An 18,671-nucleotide genomic window follows, 5' to 3' on the forward strand; every position below is an offset into this window, starting at 1 on the left:
ACTTTAACAAGAAAAGAATTTAGTTATGAAAATAATCAAGAGAAAAGTTACCTTTTGCAAAAAAAAAAAAAAAAAAAAAAAAAAAAAAAATATATAATTTTAAATATAAAATTGATTCGTGTTAGGGTGCATCAGGGTATGCAGTGGGAAACCCACTACAATTCTTTATTTTTTAAAATACATTTTTATTGATTTCAGAGAGGAAAGGAGAGGGAGAGATAGAAGCATCAATGAGAGAGAATCATTGGTTGGCTGCCTCAGGCATGCCCCCTACTGGGCATCAAGCCTGCAACCTGGGCATGTGCCCTTGATCAGAATCATAACTGGAACCCTTCAAACCAGCTAGGGCCCCAGTATAATTCTTAAGTGGGTAAGTTCTTTAGATCAATAATCTATATTGCCTATTTTAGAAATCTTCTAACAATATCAACCCCCCCCTCCCCCCTCCCAAGCTGCACTTCCTTCCAGTCATCTCTGGACTTCCACTGCTAGGCTTGAGTTTGGAGTCCAGGCGACCTAAGAGACCCCAGCGATACAATTACGGACTACAATTCCCAGCGTGCTCCGCAAATGGGAGGGGCGTGTCCGGGGGCGGGGCCAGGTACAGCCACCCGGAGAGCGTTGGGGCGGGGAGATCCGGCGGCGCCGAGCTGAGGTGGTGAGAGAAGAGCTCCCGGATGTGGAGAAGCTGGGGAGGAGGCGTGGGAGGAAGATGGACTCGGTGGAGAAGGGGGCCGCCACCTCCGTCTCCAACCCGCGGGGGCGGCCGTCCCGGGGTCGGCCGCCGAAGCTGCAGCGCAACTCCCGCGGGGGCCAGGGCCGGAGTGTGGAGAAGCCCCCGCATCTGGCGGCCTTAATTCTGGCCCGGGGCGGCAGCAAGGGCATCCCTTTGAAGAACATTAAGCATCTGGCGGGGGTCCCGCTCATTGGCTGGGTCCTGCGTGCGGCCCTGGACTCGGGGGTCTTCCAAAGGTGAGCACGGACGGGCGGGCATCGCGGCGGAGCAGCGGGGGCGGCGGAGCAGCGGGGGCGGCGGAGCAGCGGGGGCGGCGGAGCAGCGGGGGCGGCGGAGCAGCGGGGGCTCTGGGCGCGCTCGCTCCTGGAAGGGGTGAGCGGGATCCGGGGTGTCTGGGCCCCCGGCTGAGAGCCCAGGGAGAACGGGCTCCGGCTTATTCCTTGTTCTGTAGCTGCCAATAGTCATGACCTGGGACAGTTCCCCACCCTCCCGTGAGAATGCCCCCCTAAATGGGGACATTTTCTCTTAACCGTCTTCCGCCGCCCCGGCCGACCTCGCTGGGGAAAGGAGGCCACTCCGGTGAAACGTCTGCGGCAATCGGTGAACTCCAGGCAGAGGCCGCGGGGTGCCACTGTTGCTCGCGTCTGATGGCCACTGGATGCTGCTGATCGATTGGGGAGGCGGCGGGTTCCTGAATGGAGGCGGTGGACAGGCTTTCTCAGTCTCGGCTCAGCTTGGAACACCTTCCCTGACCTTTGAAAAATGCTCAGAGCTATCTGCCTGTGAGTCAGCACAACCTAGGGCTCCCTGCATTGGTTGGTAGGTGAGAGACAGTGGGAAAGCGCACCGCTGGCTGTTTTATATGCTCGTAAATGGTTTTACCATACCTTTGGAACCTGGGCTGCCCTGAGGACAGTTTTATTGTTCATCACATAGGGACGTTGCCATATGCCATAATGGTAAGGAGTTACAAGCTGATGTCATTCATAAAAGATGGGAGGTAGGAGTCTGTGCCAAGAATACATTTAACACATAGCAACTTCAACCTAATTATATTTGAATGTGTTATTGTGGAGAGTAAATTATGTTGGGTCTTGGTTTTTAAAGAGATGGCTGTTTTTTGAAGCATGTTAATTACCCACATTTATATACAGGTATACATTGACTAATTTCTTTAATGTCTTACTCCGAAGGAAGCCTGGGTGGAGAGAGGTAAATAGGATCTGGCACTCAGAAGATAACAGTAACGTAACAGGAAGTGTGCAAAGGAGAGATAGGGATTTAGTTCAATTCAGCAAACATTTACTGAGCTCTAATTTCTGCTGTATACATCTAGGGACTAATACCAGGATGAATGTGACATGGTTCTTTCCTTGTGAAGTCCACAGGCCTACGTTTGAAAATTTTTACCTCCTTGCAAAGGGTATACACTGAAAAATAAGGCCTGAGATGAAGTGCATTCCGGCAGCAGTGATGCAGTAAAATCCTATTTTTGTGAAATGAACTAAAAATCAAAATTACAGGTTGAGCCCCAGCCAGTGGGCCTCAGTTTGTTGGGCATCCTCCTGTGCACTGAAAGGTTGCCTGTTCCCCTGGCAGGGCACATGCCCAGGTTGCAGCCCACAATTTCTACCCTGGCATTTTCTAATAACATCACCAGCCACCTAGGGGCAAAACCCTGGAGGTCAAACTCATTGTTCCTGCCCTAGCTAATAAACACCTATTCTAGTTTCTTTCATGTGTGTTTGTTTGTTTTTGCTGATCTACCCTGGAGTCAAAGTGTAAGAATGTATTAATTGCAAATTTGGGTAAATCATCCAATCTTGTCTCTTTGCCTCTGTGTCGTCATCTTCAAAATGGATTTACTTAGTAGGTGTATCTCACGGGCTTGCTGAGGGAATTAAGTGAGAGAAAGTATACGCAACCCTTAGAACAGTGCCTGGCATATGTATAGTGTGTGATCTATCCTTGACATTATCCCCTTGTATTGAAGGTTTCTACAATCTTCATCTCTTCCATGGGCCAGTTTCCTTACTGGTAACATTGGAAAGTTACAATTATCTTCAAAGTTGTGTTTTTTTTTAATTCTAACATTCTTTTGAGCCAAATTTGGCCTGGAGAGACCCCTGCTCCACTAAGTGAAAAGCTCCTTGTGAGCAGGTATTACCTTTCTCACTCTGGTACGCTTTATGTACAGAACCTCAGTTAAATGTGCTGGTTTCAATTCAATTCACTTATTCTGAAGCTGCAGTTGGAATTTGGAGCAGCCTCTCTCTACTTTCTTGCTTCAACAAATATTTACCGCAGGAAGGAAATCTGCCTGATTTGTGTTTTTCAGGAGATTATTTGTTCAAAATAATGATTTGACTCAGTTGAGGCATAATTTCCTGGCCTGCTCAGAATCAAAGCTAGCAAGATTTGATTTGATTTGATTTGATTTTCAGAGAGGAAGGGAGGGGGAGAGAGAGAGAGAGAGAGAGAGAGAGAGAGAGAGAGAGAGAGACATCAATGATGAGAGAATCATTGATCAGGTGCCTCCTGCACGCCCCACACGGGGGATCAGAGCCCACAACCCTGACTGGGAATTGAACCTTGACCTCTTGGTTCATAGGTCGACGCTCAATCACTGAGCCATGCCAGCCAGGCTAAGCTAGCAATATTTTAAAAGCTACTAACTTGGATAGTAAGCAGTCAAGAAAAATACTGAGATAATTTTATTTGCATTTAGTAAAAAGCTACTGTTAGAGCTGAGTTTGTAAAAGCTTGATTTTCAAAAGTATAAGTAAACCTCAGAACAAATTGATTTTTTAAAATACTGCCTTACATACTTGTGAAAAATAAGCATTTCTTGGTTGTGGACTTATGACTAATGAAAGGCCTAATTGTGTTCTCTTTAAAATGGCAGTGTATGATTTGAAATAACTTTAATAGGCACCATTGTTGATATTCCTGTTTATCCTGTTAGATGTAATATGATTTCATGTGAGAATAAAGCCATTGGCTTTTTGACATTTACTCTTTGATTGTAAATTTTGTTAGGCCTCTTTGTTCACTTGCTCATTCTTTCTCCTTTGCCCTTCCTCATCTGATTCCACTATATCCATGGTCGGTAAACCGCCGCTCGGGAGCCACATGCTGCTCTTTGGTCCCTTGGGTGTGGCTCTTCCACAAAATACCACGTGCAGGTGCGCACGTACAGTGCGATTGAAACTTTGTGGCCCATGCGCAGAAGTCGGTATTTTGTGCAAGAGCCACACTCAAGGGGCCAAAGAGCCACATGTGGCTGCCGAGCCGCAGTTTGCCGACCACTGCATATCAAAGGAAATTATCTACTTACTTACTTAGACCCTTCAATAATAGATGATGATCCTTGGATTTTAAATGTACATATTGGATGCTATTTTCATATCCCCAGTGCCATTGCCTTATATTATACATACAAATTAGACATTTGGACCTTTGATGGTCTGAAAGCAGAACTCCAGTTTTCCTTCCAACAGAGTCAGTGTGAGGATTAAATGAGACTGTAGATTTTTTTAAAAATTACCATTTCTATTTTATTATTTTGAATAGGGAACATTTATTTAATGTTTATTCTGAGTTCTGGTTTATAGTTAATCGTATAAGAACCATTTGAGGTAATTATTATCATCACCTCCATTTTACTGAAAATTGAGTCTTTTGGAGATTATTGATGTTGTATAGGGTCATGTAGGTAGCAAATGGTGGAGCCAGGATTTGAACCCTTTCCATTAGAGCCCATACTCTCAACCATTTACTGTTTCATTCAACAAATATATATTAGCACCTGTTATATAGCAAGCACTGTAAAAATACTTTGCACAAGATAAAGCATTGCCCTGACAGGTCTGGCTCAGTGGATAGAGCGTTGGCCTGCGGACTGAAGGGTCCCAGGTTCGATTCCAGTCAAGGGCATGTACCTTGATTGTGGGCACATCCCCAGTAGGGGGTGTGCAGGAGGCAGCTGATCGATGTTTCTCTCTCATCGATGTTTCTAACTCTCTATCCCTCTCCCTTCCTCTCTGTAAAAAATCAATAAAATATATTTTTTAAAAAAGATAAAGCATTATAGAAAGTAATTATTGCTTCCTCACCTCTCCTTCCTTAACGGCTTAAAGGAGTTGTGGTACTGTGGTACTGTGTTGGCCTCTGTCTCCATGATAGGCCCAGAATTTCTTAAGAAAATGGTCTGTGTATCCCCAGTGTCCAGACAAGTGCCTAGTGCCTGAAACAGACTATGACTAAGTATACATTTCATGACTGAAGGGTCCCGGGTTTGATTCTGGTCAAGGGCACGTGTACCTCGGTTGTAGGCTCCTCTTGGCCTGGGCCCTGGTTGGGGTGTGTGCAGGAGGCAACCAATCAATGAGTTTCTCTCACATCAATATTTCTCTGTCTTTCTCTCTCTATTCCACTCTCTCTAAAAATCAATGGAAAAATATCCTCAGGTGAGGATTAAAATAATAATAATCAAAAAGATCACTGAATCCTGTGGTATTGAATTTTCATACAGTAAAGAGCAGGATAATAAATGGCTTCAGTAATTTATTTCAGTTAGTGATGTAAATTATATGTCAAATGACCCATGTTTTTGCTTTCACTGTTCACTTTTAACTACTGGTATATTCTGTTACCATCTTAGCACCCTCCCTTCACCTTCTCTATTTAAAAAATTCACTACGTTTTCATTGGTACTTTGTTAAATACCTTTGACTGTGACATTTCTCCAGTGAAAAACCTATTCCCGATTACTTCAGATTTTGAGATGGAGGAAGACGGGATCCCTGTGTTCTGTCTTGCACAGAGTGACGTGAGTAGGTATGAGACACTTGACCCCTAGCCAGTGACTCATTGTGTTCATTAGGATTCCTTAGAAAAAAATTGGTGGGGTGGAAGGATAATTGACTTTACATTTAAATTCTCCTTCTGCAAATATTAAAGGGAATATATAAAATGAAATTAATAAATGAAATAAAGAGAGGTCAGAAAATTTTCTTTAATTTCTATTTTTTCACTCTTGGCAATTGAAAACAGACATTTGAAACTTGTAGTTCCTCTTGAGAGAATGTTGAATAAAGGGAATAAAAGAAAAATATATGCATATGGCAACAACTAAGTTATTAAATTTACTATTAAAATTTTGTGGCTATAGTAATATTCACATTTGTTTCTAGCAGTGGGGATTTGTAAAGGTCCAGGAAACTTAAGTTCAATAGAGACTAGTTCACTTCTCCAGAATAGCTTTTTGATTTTAGTTATCATTCATTTAAAGTCTAAATGGGCAATTGTGTTAGCTGTGGTTAATAGAGCTGTTAAGCTACTATATACTCTCCTGAGCCAATAAGGTCCTGTTCTAATTGTTACCAAATGGATTGTAACCCAGTCTATTATGTTCAAATATTTGTATGTATACCCATTGTTAATTGGAGAAAAAAAAGAGTTGCACATTTTTGTTATTTTGAGCCCAGACTTATCATGTAGTCTCTTCTAAGCTTGAAATTTTCAGCTTCATGGCTTGGCTAAGCCAAGTCCATCTTTTTCTTAGCAAGTATATTAAAATACTTTATAAATATTTTAAATTTGGATGAGGAATAAGAAACAAGATCATTTTTGTTTTCTTTAGATTTGAACTTCTAGAGCTAGTGTTTTGCTTAAGATACCAGTAGCCTTAAAAGTACCAAGTATCTTTATTTCCAATTTTATGAAACTATAATTTAGAGCTACATAAATGCTATTTATATAAATTACAATATATGTTGTATGTAGTGTAAGTATTTCTATGTATAAATATAAACAAATCTAGGACATTTACTTAGATATTTAAAAAATAAATAAATAAAAGTACTGTTTATATTTAAAATACTGTATTTTTTAAATTTTATAGTACTTTGGATCTGTAACATTTTTTAAAAAATATATTTTATTGATTTTTTACAGAGAGGAAGGGAGAGAGATGAAGAGTTAGAAACATCTATGAGAGAGAAACATCTATCAGCTGCCTCCTGCACGCCCCCCCACTGGGAATGTGCCCGCAACCAAGGTACATGCCCTTGACCAGAATCGAACCTGGGACCTTTCAGTCCTCAGGCCGACGCTCTATCCACTGAACCAAACCGGTTTTGGCTGTAACATTATTTTGATGATACAAAAACTATTCTAAAATTATGTAAGCTGTATTTTAGGGTTTTAGAACTCCTTTTTATCTTTAATGATTTCTTTTAGTGATTTGGCTTTATTTATTTGTTCTTTTTAATATCTATACAGTGTGTGGGTTTCAACAGACCATGATGAAATTGAGAATGTGGCCAAGCAATTTGGTGCACAAGTTCATCGAAGAAGTTCTGAAGTTTCAAAAGACAGCTCTACCTCATTAGATGCCATCGTAGAATTTCTTAGTTATCACAATGGTATGAGTTTAATAGTATATTCAAAATTTTATGTAATTTATAACTTGCTTGTCAGTTCACAAGACTTGTTTTAACATTTGCATATAAGATTACTGTCTTGCAAAAAACTTTATTCTGATGTCCTTTTGTTTTGTCTTTTTAAAGAGGTTGACATTGTAGGTAATATTCAAGCTACTTCTCCATGTTTACATCCTACCGACCTTCAGAAAGTCGCAGAAATGATTCGAGAAGAGGGATATGATTCTGTTTTCTCTGTTGTGAGGCGCCATCAATTTCGATGGAGTGAAATTCAGAAAGGAGGTAATTTGCTATGTCACTATTGTAGCTCATTTTATGGAGAATCAGTTTTTCATATACAAATATTCTTTAGGAATGAGGAAAGTAATTCTTCAACCACATTTCCTCTCTCCTCTTTTTCTGAACTCCAATTTAAATGGATTTTAAACAATTTTATAGTGTTCACATGTCTCTCATAGTCTGTTCTATATTGTTTATTTTTCTCTTTGTGCTTTATTTTGAGTAATTTTGATTGACTTATATTTGAGCTCATGTATCATTTCTTCTAACTTGTCTTGTGTACTCTAAATTCTGTCCATTGAATTATTTCAAATACTGTGTGTTTACCTATTATAGAATCTACCTTTAAATTATTTTTTAGAGACTCCATTCTCTGTTGAAATGTTCCATCTTTTTATCCTTATTCTTTTTTTCAAACTATAAGAGAACATCTTTCCTATATAATAAAAGGCTAATTGCAAAATGTCCTGTTGGGAGTTCAACCGACCAGGGGTTCGACCGCTCGCTATGACATGTGCTGACCACCGGGGGCGGTGTGGAACAAAGGAAGGTCCCACCAGCAGTTGGGGAAGGAAGGCCCCAATCAGCCCTGATTACCAGCCAGGCCTAGGGACCCTACCCGTGCATGAATTTCATGCACCGGGCCTTTAGTTTATTTAGGAAATCACAGAGGTAAAAGTGATTTGTAAAAGAAATAGGCTTAAGAAACAAGTTATAGAGGCAAAGAAAGGGCCCTTGGAGCTTAGAAGTGAGGAAGGTAAAGGTGACCAGACTGGGGTGGGATGGGGGGGTGTTGAGGGAGGCACTGGTATGCTCAGGGAGGGAGAGCACCTCATTCTTTTTTTAAAAAATCTTTTTTTCTAATTTCTTTAAGATGTTCATGATAGTTATTTGAAAATCCTTGATTGTAACATCTGGGTCATTTATAGTTCTGTTCCTGTGACTTTTCTGATTAGAGGTCATGTATTTCTGCTTCTTTATATGTGTCATATTTTATCATGTGCCAGACATAGAGACTGAAATATATATTATTTTCCTCCAGGGAGGACAAACCTCTTCTTCTATCAGGCTGACAGGATAAGGGGCTAATCACTTTGCTCTAATTACGAGTTGGGCAGTGTTGCAACTATAAAAATTCTTCTGGTTTCTCCTTATTCCAGCAAAGTTCCTCTGCTTATGCCAAGCTTGATCTTTCTCTTACCTCCTTCTCAGACTGAGCAAATTCCCAGTGGGAATTCAGCCACTGATCCTTGTTCACATAGGAAAGACTTGTCCCTCTCTTTTCTTCAAAGTACCACTTGAATTATCTTGTTTATTTGCTTATTGCCTATCTCCACAACTAGATTGCACATTCCATGAGAGTAGAAGGAGTTATGTTCACTGTTGTGTATCCAGTGCCTATAAAACTATACCACATATTTCAATATATGTTTGCTGAATATTTTTCCAAATTATACCAAACATTGGGGTGGAGTTGAGCAGAGGATGGTTTCGTTAGGGAAGTTTGTAGAGGTTATTCCTAGAAGCCTTTATATATAGAAGTGACAACCAAAAGTGAAGAAAGATTCTGAAGAATCTCCAGTTATTAAGCACACACACACAGCACAAGTATATACATACTTGTACACGTCCACAAACACAATTTAGTAAAAACTAAGTGAAAAGGCAAAGGAATTCCTATATACCAGTACTGAGGATGTCATTTATTATATTGTGTTATGATAATTAATGTTGATATTGCTGAGCCTTTATTACCAAGAATAATAATAAATTTCATTTATTATTATGGTTAGTTTCTTTTTTAACCACTGATAAAAATTCATAGTACATTATATATTCATTTTTTCACTATAAAAGTTTCGGTAATTTAATAGGGAAATCTTCATTTTTCTGTAATAATTCCATGACTGTCATTTCTCAACCACATTAGCTGAACAATGCATACATTGTATTTCTATAGAAACAAATAATGATAAATAGTTTAAAGGGGTCAATTATTGATTATGGGTCGTTTATGGCAAATCTGTTTTCTGACAACTTTGTTTCCCTGATGTCCTCCCAAAGCATTATATTTATATAAATACTTTAAAATATTAATTATGCAGAATTCCACTGTGAAATACTTTATCTTTCTATTATTATTGCTATTATTAGAAAACAAAGATAAGTCATCAGAATTATTATGGATTTTATTTAAATCCTTTTAAATATTTATCTAGATACAGAAATATTCTACATTCTGAGTTCATTTTTATGCTTTTTAAAAAATTACTAAATGAGTAATTTTAGTATCCAAAGCAATGTGGACTTAATATAGCTTTTTGCTTTTAGTTCGTGAAGTGACTGAACCTCTGAATTTGAATCCAGCTAAACGACCTCGTCGACAAGATTGGGATGGAGAGTTATATGAAAATGGCTCATTTTATTTTGCTAAGAGACATTTGATAGAGATGGGTTACTTACAGGTTTGTGCCTTCATTTTAAAAAACCTTTGAAACCCTTTTGTGGTATACTTTGAGTTTCAGGAAGAGGTACGGCACAGTTCATAATGGAAAATAACAACCTGTAGAGCAGCGGTTCTCAACCTGTGGGTCGCGACCCCTTTGGCAGTCAAACGGCCCTTTCACAGGGGTCGCCTAAGACCATCCTGCATATCAGATATTTACATTACGATTCATAACAGTAGCAACATTACAGTTATGAAGTAGCAACGAAAATAATTTTATGGTTGGGTCACAACATGAGGAACTGTATTTAAAGGGCCAGAAGGTTGAGAACCACTGCTGTAGAAGAAAGGCATAACTGACAAGATTTATTATCTCAGCATTTATCCTGCAGGCTTACCCCAGACTGATCTTTGGGATTCAGTAAATATGCAAGGAATTCTGCTACAACTATCTATATAAAAGCCTAATATGCAAAGTGTCCCCTCGGGAGTTCAACCCACCAGGAGTGACATGCGCTGACCACCAGGGGTTGGTGTGGAACAAAGGAAGGCCCCACTGGCAGCCAGCAACCAGGGAAGGGAGGCCCCAGCTTGCAGCCAGCAGCTGCTAGGGACCCCACCTGTGCACGAATTTTGTGCACTGAGCCTCTGGTAACTTTATAATAAGCAGTGAATCAAATATTGAATGTTCTACGCTTGTCCTGGTATTCATATTATTCCATTCAAAATTTTAATTTATGGTTGTGTTACTGTCAGGTTGTAGTTGGACAGTTGAATAACTTCTGTTGCTTTAAAAAGAAACAAAAAGTATAGTAAAGGTGAAATAGCACCAACCTGGGCATCAGGAAAATCAATTATAGTTCTGTCTCTATCCTTATGTAATGTTGAATATATTATTTTATCTGTTCTTGCCCTTATTTTAAAATAAGGAGGTTGGGTGTTTCATCTTTAGAGCCTACATGGTTACATCATATACTATTTTTTCATTGTAGTTATAGCTATTACTTATTCAGCACTTACCAAGGACTATATGAAACACTACATAGGATATCTCTTGTAATCTGCATAGCAACAGAATAAAGTGGACATTCCTAGCCCAGTTTTTCAGAGGAAGAAGTGGCAGCTTTGAAAAATTAAGTAATTGGCTCAAGGCAAAAATAAGTAGTAAATGGTATTGTCAGGATTTGGGTTCAGACACTTATGTTACTCAACAATAGTGTTTAAAAAAACACACCCTAAAACTCCACCCTCTCTATAGTAGAAATTCTAATGTGACTCATGCTCTGAAGGAAAAGTGTTTTTCCAATCTTCTGGTCAGTGTTTAGGCAAACTGTAGGCTGACTATTTAGTTACGTTTGAGTGTTAAAGAAAATTTGATATGACAGATAGAGACACCACCCTCCCTAACTGGTTTGACCCTTTCCTAAAGTGTGAAGAAAATGAAGTCTTTCATTATAATTTGTGAAGAGATTAGCAATTCTTGCCCCCATATCTTGGGATGAGGAAACCATCCCTATCTTTGCCCACATAATGACTCAGACAGTATTGCCCATTCCCATCTGGAGCACAGGGATCTAAGATAATTCTATACACTAGATACTCCAGTTATTTTTTCCTTTTCTATCTTGCCCCTTAGTTTCAAATAGGAACAAATTCCAAAAACATTTCTGTTACCTTTGAATATGAGAGATATTGCCAGAACAGAAAATTCCTGTGGTTAGAAAACTGGAGGATGGGTATTTTCAATTTTTGCAATCTTTTAAAGTAATCTATCCAAAGGAAAATGAGAACTTGCACTGTGGATAAAAGTTGAAAAATGTTAAAGTTAAAAGAAAAATGTAAAAGTTATTTGTTTTATGTAGTTCGAATATATAGGAAACAAAGAGATAAGCTTTTCCCTCAAAAAAAGGGATTTGTTATTTGTTATATGTCATTAATATTACTGGGTTATTCATTTTTCTCAATACTGTAGAAATGAATTCATTGTTCTGTATTAGAAACTTTTCAATATATGTGAATGCATGTAAAAACCAGCACCCATGGCATTTGTACTATGTTTAGGGTGGAAAAATGGCCTACTATGAAATGCGCGCTGAGCACAGTGTGGACATAGATGTGGATATTGATTGGCCTATTGCGGAACAACGAGTATTAAGGTAAAAACAAGACTTATATGGCCTTTGCACAAGACACCAATATTGTTAGTAGATACCTTAATTGTACTTATGAACACTGATTTGTGATACTCCAACCATCTAAGGATCTGTGTAATTCGTTTGCTCATGTGAGGAAGACATATACATAAACTATTCCTTTAGATGACTTATTCAATATGTTGAGAAACACATAGTCCACTTAGACCACACTACTTATTCTCCACTGTAAGTTCAAGTGTATTTGTGAAGTGAATATGAAGGGTACTTCTGAATAATTGGATGGGAATGGGTTAAGTTTCCTGGCGTTAGCCAGATGAGAGACAGTGACTAGTGTTGCACTTATATTCAAAGGTCTATTTGGTTTCTTTTAGATATGGCTATTTTGGCAAAGAGAAGTTTAAGGAGATAAAACTTTTGGTTTGCAGTATTGATGGATGTCTCACCAATGGCCACATTTATGTATCAGGAGACCAAAAAGAAATAATATCTTATGATGTAAAAGATGCTATTGGCATAAGTTTATTAAAGAAAAGTGGTATTGAGGTATGTGCCCCTGAATACAGCATTGTTTTTTAAGATTATGATTCAGGGTCAAGGAATATGTAAGGGAAATGAGATATACATTTTTAATATCATTTATTAAAATATCTGAAATTTAGCCTTCACATGCCTAGAAAATTATCATACTATTTAATTTTAGATGAACAAAATGTCAACCAAGTAAATGTTTATTTAATAAGTATGAACGTATTATTTTTATATAGGTGCTTTCTAGTTGCCATAGGATCTTGCAACAAGAAAGATTTAATAAAAAATAAGTGTCAGTATTTAAAAATAAAGCAAATATCTTATGAACTTTAAAATGTAGCTTATTCTTATGATTAAAAATTTTAATTTATAATAGCTTAATATTTATGTGTATTTAAAAAAATGAAGGCTAAGATGATTTTCATAATTGACTGGAACTCTTACATATGTGTTTCTAAGCAGCACAAGAAACATATTATAGACTTTTCTTTGGGTAAATTGAATTATAGGAGAATCTTAAATTGGCTTCAGACAGTGTATGTTGCACTTTTCACCTGTAGGTAGAATCCTTTCCACGGTAGAAAACTGTCTTTCACCTTTATGGGTCTACTTAGACATAGTAGAATTTGTTCTTCAAAAGGTCAAAGGACTACTCAGTTGTGATTTGTATTGTTTACCAAGGCATTATCTTATTCTGAAAGATTTCTGTTTCTCTTATTTTCTCCTTTTTTTTTTTTTAAGGTGAGATTAATCTCAGAAAGGGCCTGTTCAAAGCAGACACTCTCTTCCTTAAAACTGGATTGCAAAATGGAAGTCAATGTACCGGACAAGCTAGCAGTTGTAGATGAATGGAGAAAAGAAATGGGCCTGTGCTGGAAAGAAGTGGCATATCTTGGTTGGTATCTTTTTATTCAGCCATAATAAAATGAATCAGGATTTAAAAAAATAAAGAAATAAGAAAGAAAATTTCCACAATTAGCATGATTATAAAGAAATAGAAACTCTTACACTACCGACAAAAGAATTAAATTGGGACAGCCCTTCTTGAGGTCACTTTAATAACATTTATCAAGTGTAGCCTAGAGGAGTGATTACCAACACATGCTGTGGAGTCAGACCACAACCTTGATGCCAGTTTTGGTAAGGAAAGCCTAGGTTTCCTCATCTGTAAATTGGAACTGTTAAAAGTACCTATTGTCATTGGTCTATTACCAATGATATAATGTGGGTAAAACATTTAGCAGATTCCTAATACATAAAATGTACACTCTGAATATTTTTAGCTATTATTAAATGTATATCATTTTTTTGTTTGTTTGTTTTAAATGTACATAGTTTTGACCCCAAAATTCCAATTCCAGGAAAGAAATTGAACAGATGTGGCAATAATAGAGGAAAAAAGAAATGACCTAAATATCCTACAAAAATAGAATATCCATAAAATTGAATACTATGCAACCATTAAAAACAATGGTCAGATCTCACAAGTTTTTCACTTTAGTATTAAGCAAATATATTTATTAGATGTCTACTATATGCAGGCTTTGAACTGGTTCCTGGGACTTAATATTTATAGAACTTACAGTCTAGTGATGTCAATATTTTAAATAACAATGGCAAGTTATATATAATAGCTATAAGCCATGTATGAAATAAATATTGACAAGGCTAATATGGGGGTCAAAAGCATCACAGAATGCTTTGGAAGCATATGATCTGGGGACTCAGGGATAGCCTTTGAACTGCATGTACAGATTGTATGGAGAAAAATACTATAGAGCCTTTTTTAAAAAATATATATTTTATTGATTTTTTATAGAGAGGAAGGGAGAGGAATAGAGAGTTAGAAACATCAATGAGAGAGCAACATTGATCAGCTGCCTCCTGCACACCTCCTACTGGGGATGTGCCCACAACCAAGGTACATGCCCTTGGCTGGAATCGAACCCGGGACCCTTCAGTCTGCAGGCTGACGCTCCATCCACTGAGCCAAACCGGTCAAGGAATTATAGAGCCTTTGATAGAAAATGGTCCAGGTTTTGTAAGAAGAGAACAATTTTATTGGAACATATAACAAATCCCAGCTATACTTATTATCTGTGTGACCCTAAGCAAGCTTCTCTAAACCTTAGTTTTCCTATTTATAATATATGCCAAAATGTAGTGATGTTCATAAATAGTGGTAATTAAGATGATTTTGAATATTTTTGCCTTTATTTAAAAAATGTTTCCACCAAGATATGCATTATTTATACAACATAAGAAAAAAGTGTAAAAAGTAATAGTTAGAAAATTGGTAAAATAGAGAAGGAACTCCAAATTTTTATTTAAAAAGAGCAGTGTTTTATATGGACCACATAAATATATAACAATGTGTTCCTTAAAATATTGACACTTTTATAAGTAAAATTTAGTAAGTAAAGCTTAATTTGAGGGATGGGTAATACAAAGAAATACCTTAATTTTAATCATCTTTCAGTGAAAACAATTTAAATTTCAGTACATTTACCAATAGAAAATTTTGACTAGATAAATGTAGAAAAATATAAAACAAACTCTTAAACAGCATGTTATTGTTTGTTTTTGCTCTGTACTGTAGTAATAGTTATACTCAGAATGGGGAATCTAAGGTACTAGGAGCTTCTGAAATTTATTCCGTCAAAAAACGGGGAGTTGAGAAGAAGCAAGGCAAGGTGAGAAGGGATGTAGTTATGTTAGTTGTAATGGTAATTTTTCAACAAATAAGTGTTACTCAAATCAGAACTATTACAAATTAAAAGAGACTTATGATACATATCAACAGCAGCCCGTGGATGTGGCTCAGTGGTTGAGCATTGACCCAAGAGTTTGATTACCAGTGAGGGCACATGCCCAGGTTGCAGGCTGGATCCCCAATAGGGGCCTTGCAGGAGGCAGCCAATCAATGATGTTCCTCTCTCAACGATGTTTCTATCACTCTATCCCTCTCCCTTCTTTTTCTAAAAAAATCAATAAAAACATATTTTTTAAAAAGATACATATCAAAAAAAGAAAAAGATACATATCAACAAAATGTAATGTGTGGAACCTTTTTGGGTTCTGATTCACAAAAATCAACTAAAAACCAATTTTGAGAGAACTGAGGATATTTGAATACGTACTAGATTATTAGGTGATATTAAAGAACTGTTGATTTTGTTAGTTTGATGATACTGTGTCACTTTTTAAAAAAAAATATGTATCAGAGATAAATGCTGAAAAGTTTTGGGGGTAAAATATATCTGGGATTTCTTTCTCCCCTCCAAAAAGCAAGGTGGCAGGAAATAGAGAAAAAATATTGATAAATGATCCAAAACATTGATAATTATTCTATAAGAACTTGAGGTTGCCTATATTTGAACTTTTAAATAATTCATAGTAATTGTAACGTACATGGCAAACAGAAAGTATACTCCATTTTCCTCCTTTGACTGATAGTTTATTTGAATTGCTTAGGAAAAACCCTACACCTCAATTATACTTTTAAATACTCTAACATATTTTTGTTCTATCTAAGCTGTAGTATATACAGCACTTTGGTTTACTAAACTTACTAGAATTACTTATTGTTTGCTGTTTGCATCATTTGGAAAGAATATTCTTTGTCTCTTTAAATGGTCAACCAGTGTTTCTTTTCTGCGGTAGGAAATGAAGTGTCTGATGAGGAATGCCTGAAGAAAGTGGGCCTAAGTGCTGTTCCTGCTGATGCCTGTTCCACGGCCCAGAAGGCTGTCGGGTATATTTGCAAGTGTAATGGTGGCCGTGGTGCCCTCCGAGAGTTTGCAGAGCACATTTTCCTACTAATGGAAAAGGTTGTTAATTCCTGCCAAAAATAGAAGTTAGTATAATGTGGGGGGGAAAGTATACAGCCTTCTTCAGCTATTTTACTTTTATTTTTGATTAAGTACAATTCCATGTTTTAATGTTATAGACAATGTGACTTGATTTGTGATATATCTTCATATCTTTTAAAGCAAAGTCTTCTCAAGTTGTCTCTCCAAAACCTTCTGTGAAATAATTGTGCTGTACTTTTCTCTTTATGCAAGATAATTATTTAGAGATTGATTTACCGTCTTTCTCAAATTTTTAGTAAATGCAAGTAAGAACATGATCAAAATTGACTTTGTATTGTACCCTGTAAAACTGTGTGTTTGTGTGCTTTTGATGATGCTGATATTTTATTTATTTGGGGGCAGTGTATCTGGTAAGACATGCTCTTCTATTAATTAAAAAATACATTTCACAGACTTGATGAAAACTGCCTTGTTGCTATAGAAAAAATTTTACTGAACATGCTCTGATTCCTTTAAACACTGACCATGCAATGAGTGTGAGAAACAAACCACTAACTACTAGGTGTAAAACTCCTGATTATAGCACATATACAAAGTGCAGATAATCCAAAGAAATGTTGTGAAGATTGTTTGCAGTTACCTTGAGGTCATGGTAATTATGTATGCTAAATTTGGCTCTCATCACAATTTTATAGCCACCACAAATTACTCTCCTACCTAGTTAGATTCTAAGAATCGGACATTATCTCATAAATATGGACATTTACCTAATAAACTAACCTTTTCCTGTGGGACATTTGCATCTATTTCAAGTAAAAAAACAATTTATGTAAAACTTTGGCAAGAAGCAATTCATTCAGGCCAAGCTATGCTTTAAGCTGTTTTCCTTTGTCACACCTAGTTAGATTTGTACAGTTAGAGTCTGCCCCCTATAAGCCAGAAAGACATTGGGAGAAAAGAAGGATTATCTTTTATCTTAATCTTCTTACCATCTTGTCCTGGTTTTACTCCCATCTTTCTGGCTTTTCCACAGCTGACTATTTTCTCCTATCCCTTAAATGTACATATCGCAAAGGTTCTAACCCCAGGTCTTCCCAGAGACCACATCTCTATTCAGTTTCAGCTGTAGCCTCTAATCTCTGCTGTGAGTTCTGGTTGCACTTCAAACTCCTCATGAACCAGACTCCTGGGCTTCACCTCTCAAATGTCTGATTTTATCATTGAGAAATCACAGTCTTTCACTGTTTCTCCTTTTCATCTCTAGTCAGACACCAAATCTTGAGCATGCTTCAACTTACTACTCAGTGTCCGTTCAGTTTATCCAATGTTATCATTAGGTTTAGTTGTCCACATTTGCTGCTATCCTTACAAAATTTTTTAGTGACTCCAGGCTGACCACAGAATGTGGTAAAATGTTCCTCAGTCCAAACATACTCTAGACACAACCTGATATTTCCAGCTCGGTTCCTACTGATCCTGAGGGTCCCTTGAGCTATTCTGTGTAATTCTCCTACAATGCCTTCTATTCTTCTTGAGTCCTACCTTTAACCAATACATAAATCACTCATTCCTCAAAAGCTCCTGCCAAAATACCTCCCAAAATAAATACTGTGCATAGTATAGATTATACTGGAGTTCTTGTTTCATTTCAGTGACCCAAAGCCAAGTTAACTCCTCATTGTGACTTCTATTTCCTATATTCCTAATAGTACTGCATCTTAGTAAAAAAGACACGTTCAGTTCTGATACGTAAAGAACTTAGAAGTTGCCAATCCCTTCCTCGAAACAAGAAAAACTGGAAAAACTAAAACTTAATAACTTTTCTGAACTGAAGTCTCAGGTCAAACAACCACTCCAAATCTGAAGAGACAGGTACATCCAGAGAGATACCACACCTGACACTTGTTTTCCTGGAGCTAAAGCTGCTTGGTGGCATAGCTAGTCAACACTTAACTATAATTTTGGTGAATTGCTAGAGGTTGAGTGTGGACTAATGTGAGAGCAATAAACTCCTGAAGGCCACAGTCATGGGGGGCTGGGGAGACTTCCCTCCAGAAATGCCAGCAGGTTCTCAAGATGGATCTGAAGATCTGAGGAAATTTCCCCTATGGGCCTGACAGGAGGGGAGTAGCCATTGTGAAACTCTCCCAGACTCTTCCTAACAGAGGCCTACTCTCCAATAGGAAGGACATATCTCTCCAGAAGGCAATACTGAAAACTTACCCAATTGGGAGAAGGGAACTCTGCTCTATTCCAGCCACTCCAGCC

At 37.6% G+C, this 18,671-nt stretch overlaps 1 protein-coding gene across 1 annotated transcript; it reads left to right on the forward strand.

The window, feature by feature from the left end:
- Positions 1–635: 635 nt before the first annotated feature.
- CMAS (cytidine monophosphate N-acetylneuraminic acid synthetase) lies at positions 636–16,856 on the forward strand. Its single transcript, XM_059682360.1, has 8 exons — positions 636–972; positions 7,022–7,164; positions 7,309–7,464; positions 9,793–9,926; positions 11,969–12,063; positions 12,435–12,606; positions 13,333–13,486; positions 16,255–16,856. The coding sequence occupies exons 1-8, from the start codon at positions 713–715 to the stop codon at positions 16,443–16,445; spliced, it is 1,305 nt and encodes a 434-aa protein (XP_059538343.1). The 5' UTR covers positions 636–712; the 3' UTR covers positions 16,446–16,856.
- Positions 16,857–18,671: the final 1,815 nt, after the last annotated feature.

Source organism: Myotis daubentonii, chromosome 2 (genome assembly GCF_963259705.1).
Source record: "Myotis daubentonii chromosome 2, mMyoDau2.1, whole genome shotgun sequence".
Classification (NCBI taxonomy): Eukaryota; Metazoa; Chordata; class Mammalia; order Chiroptera; family Vespertilionidae; genus Myotis; species Myotis daubentonii.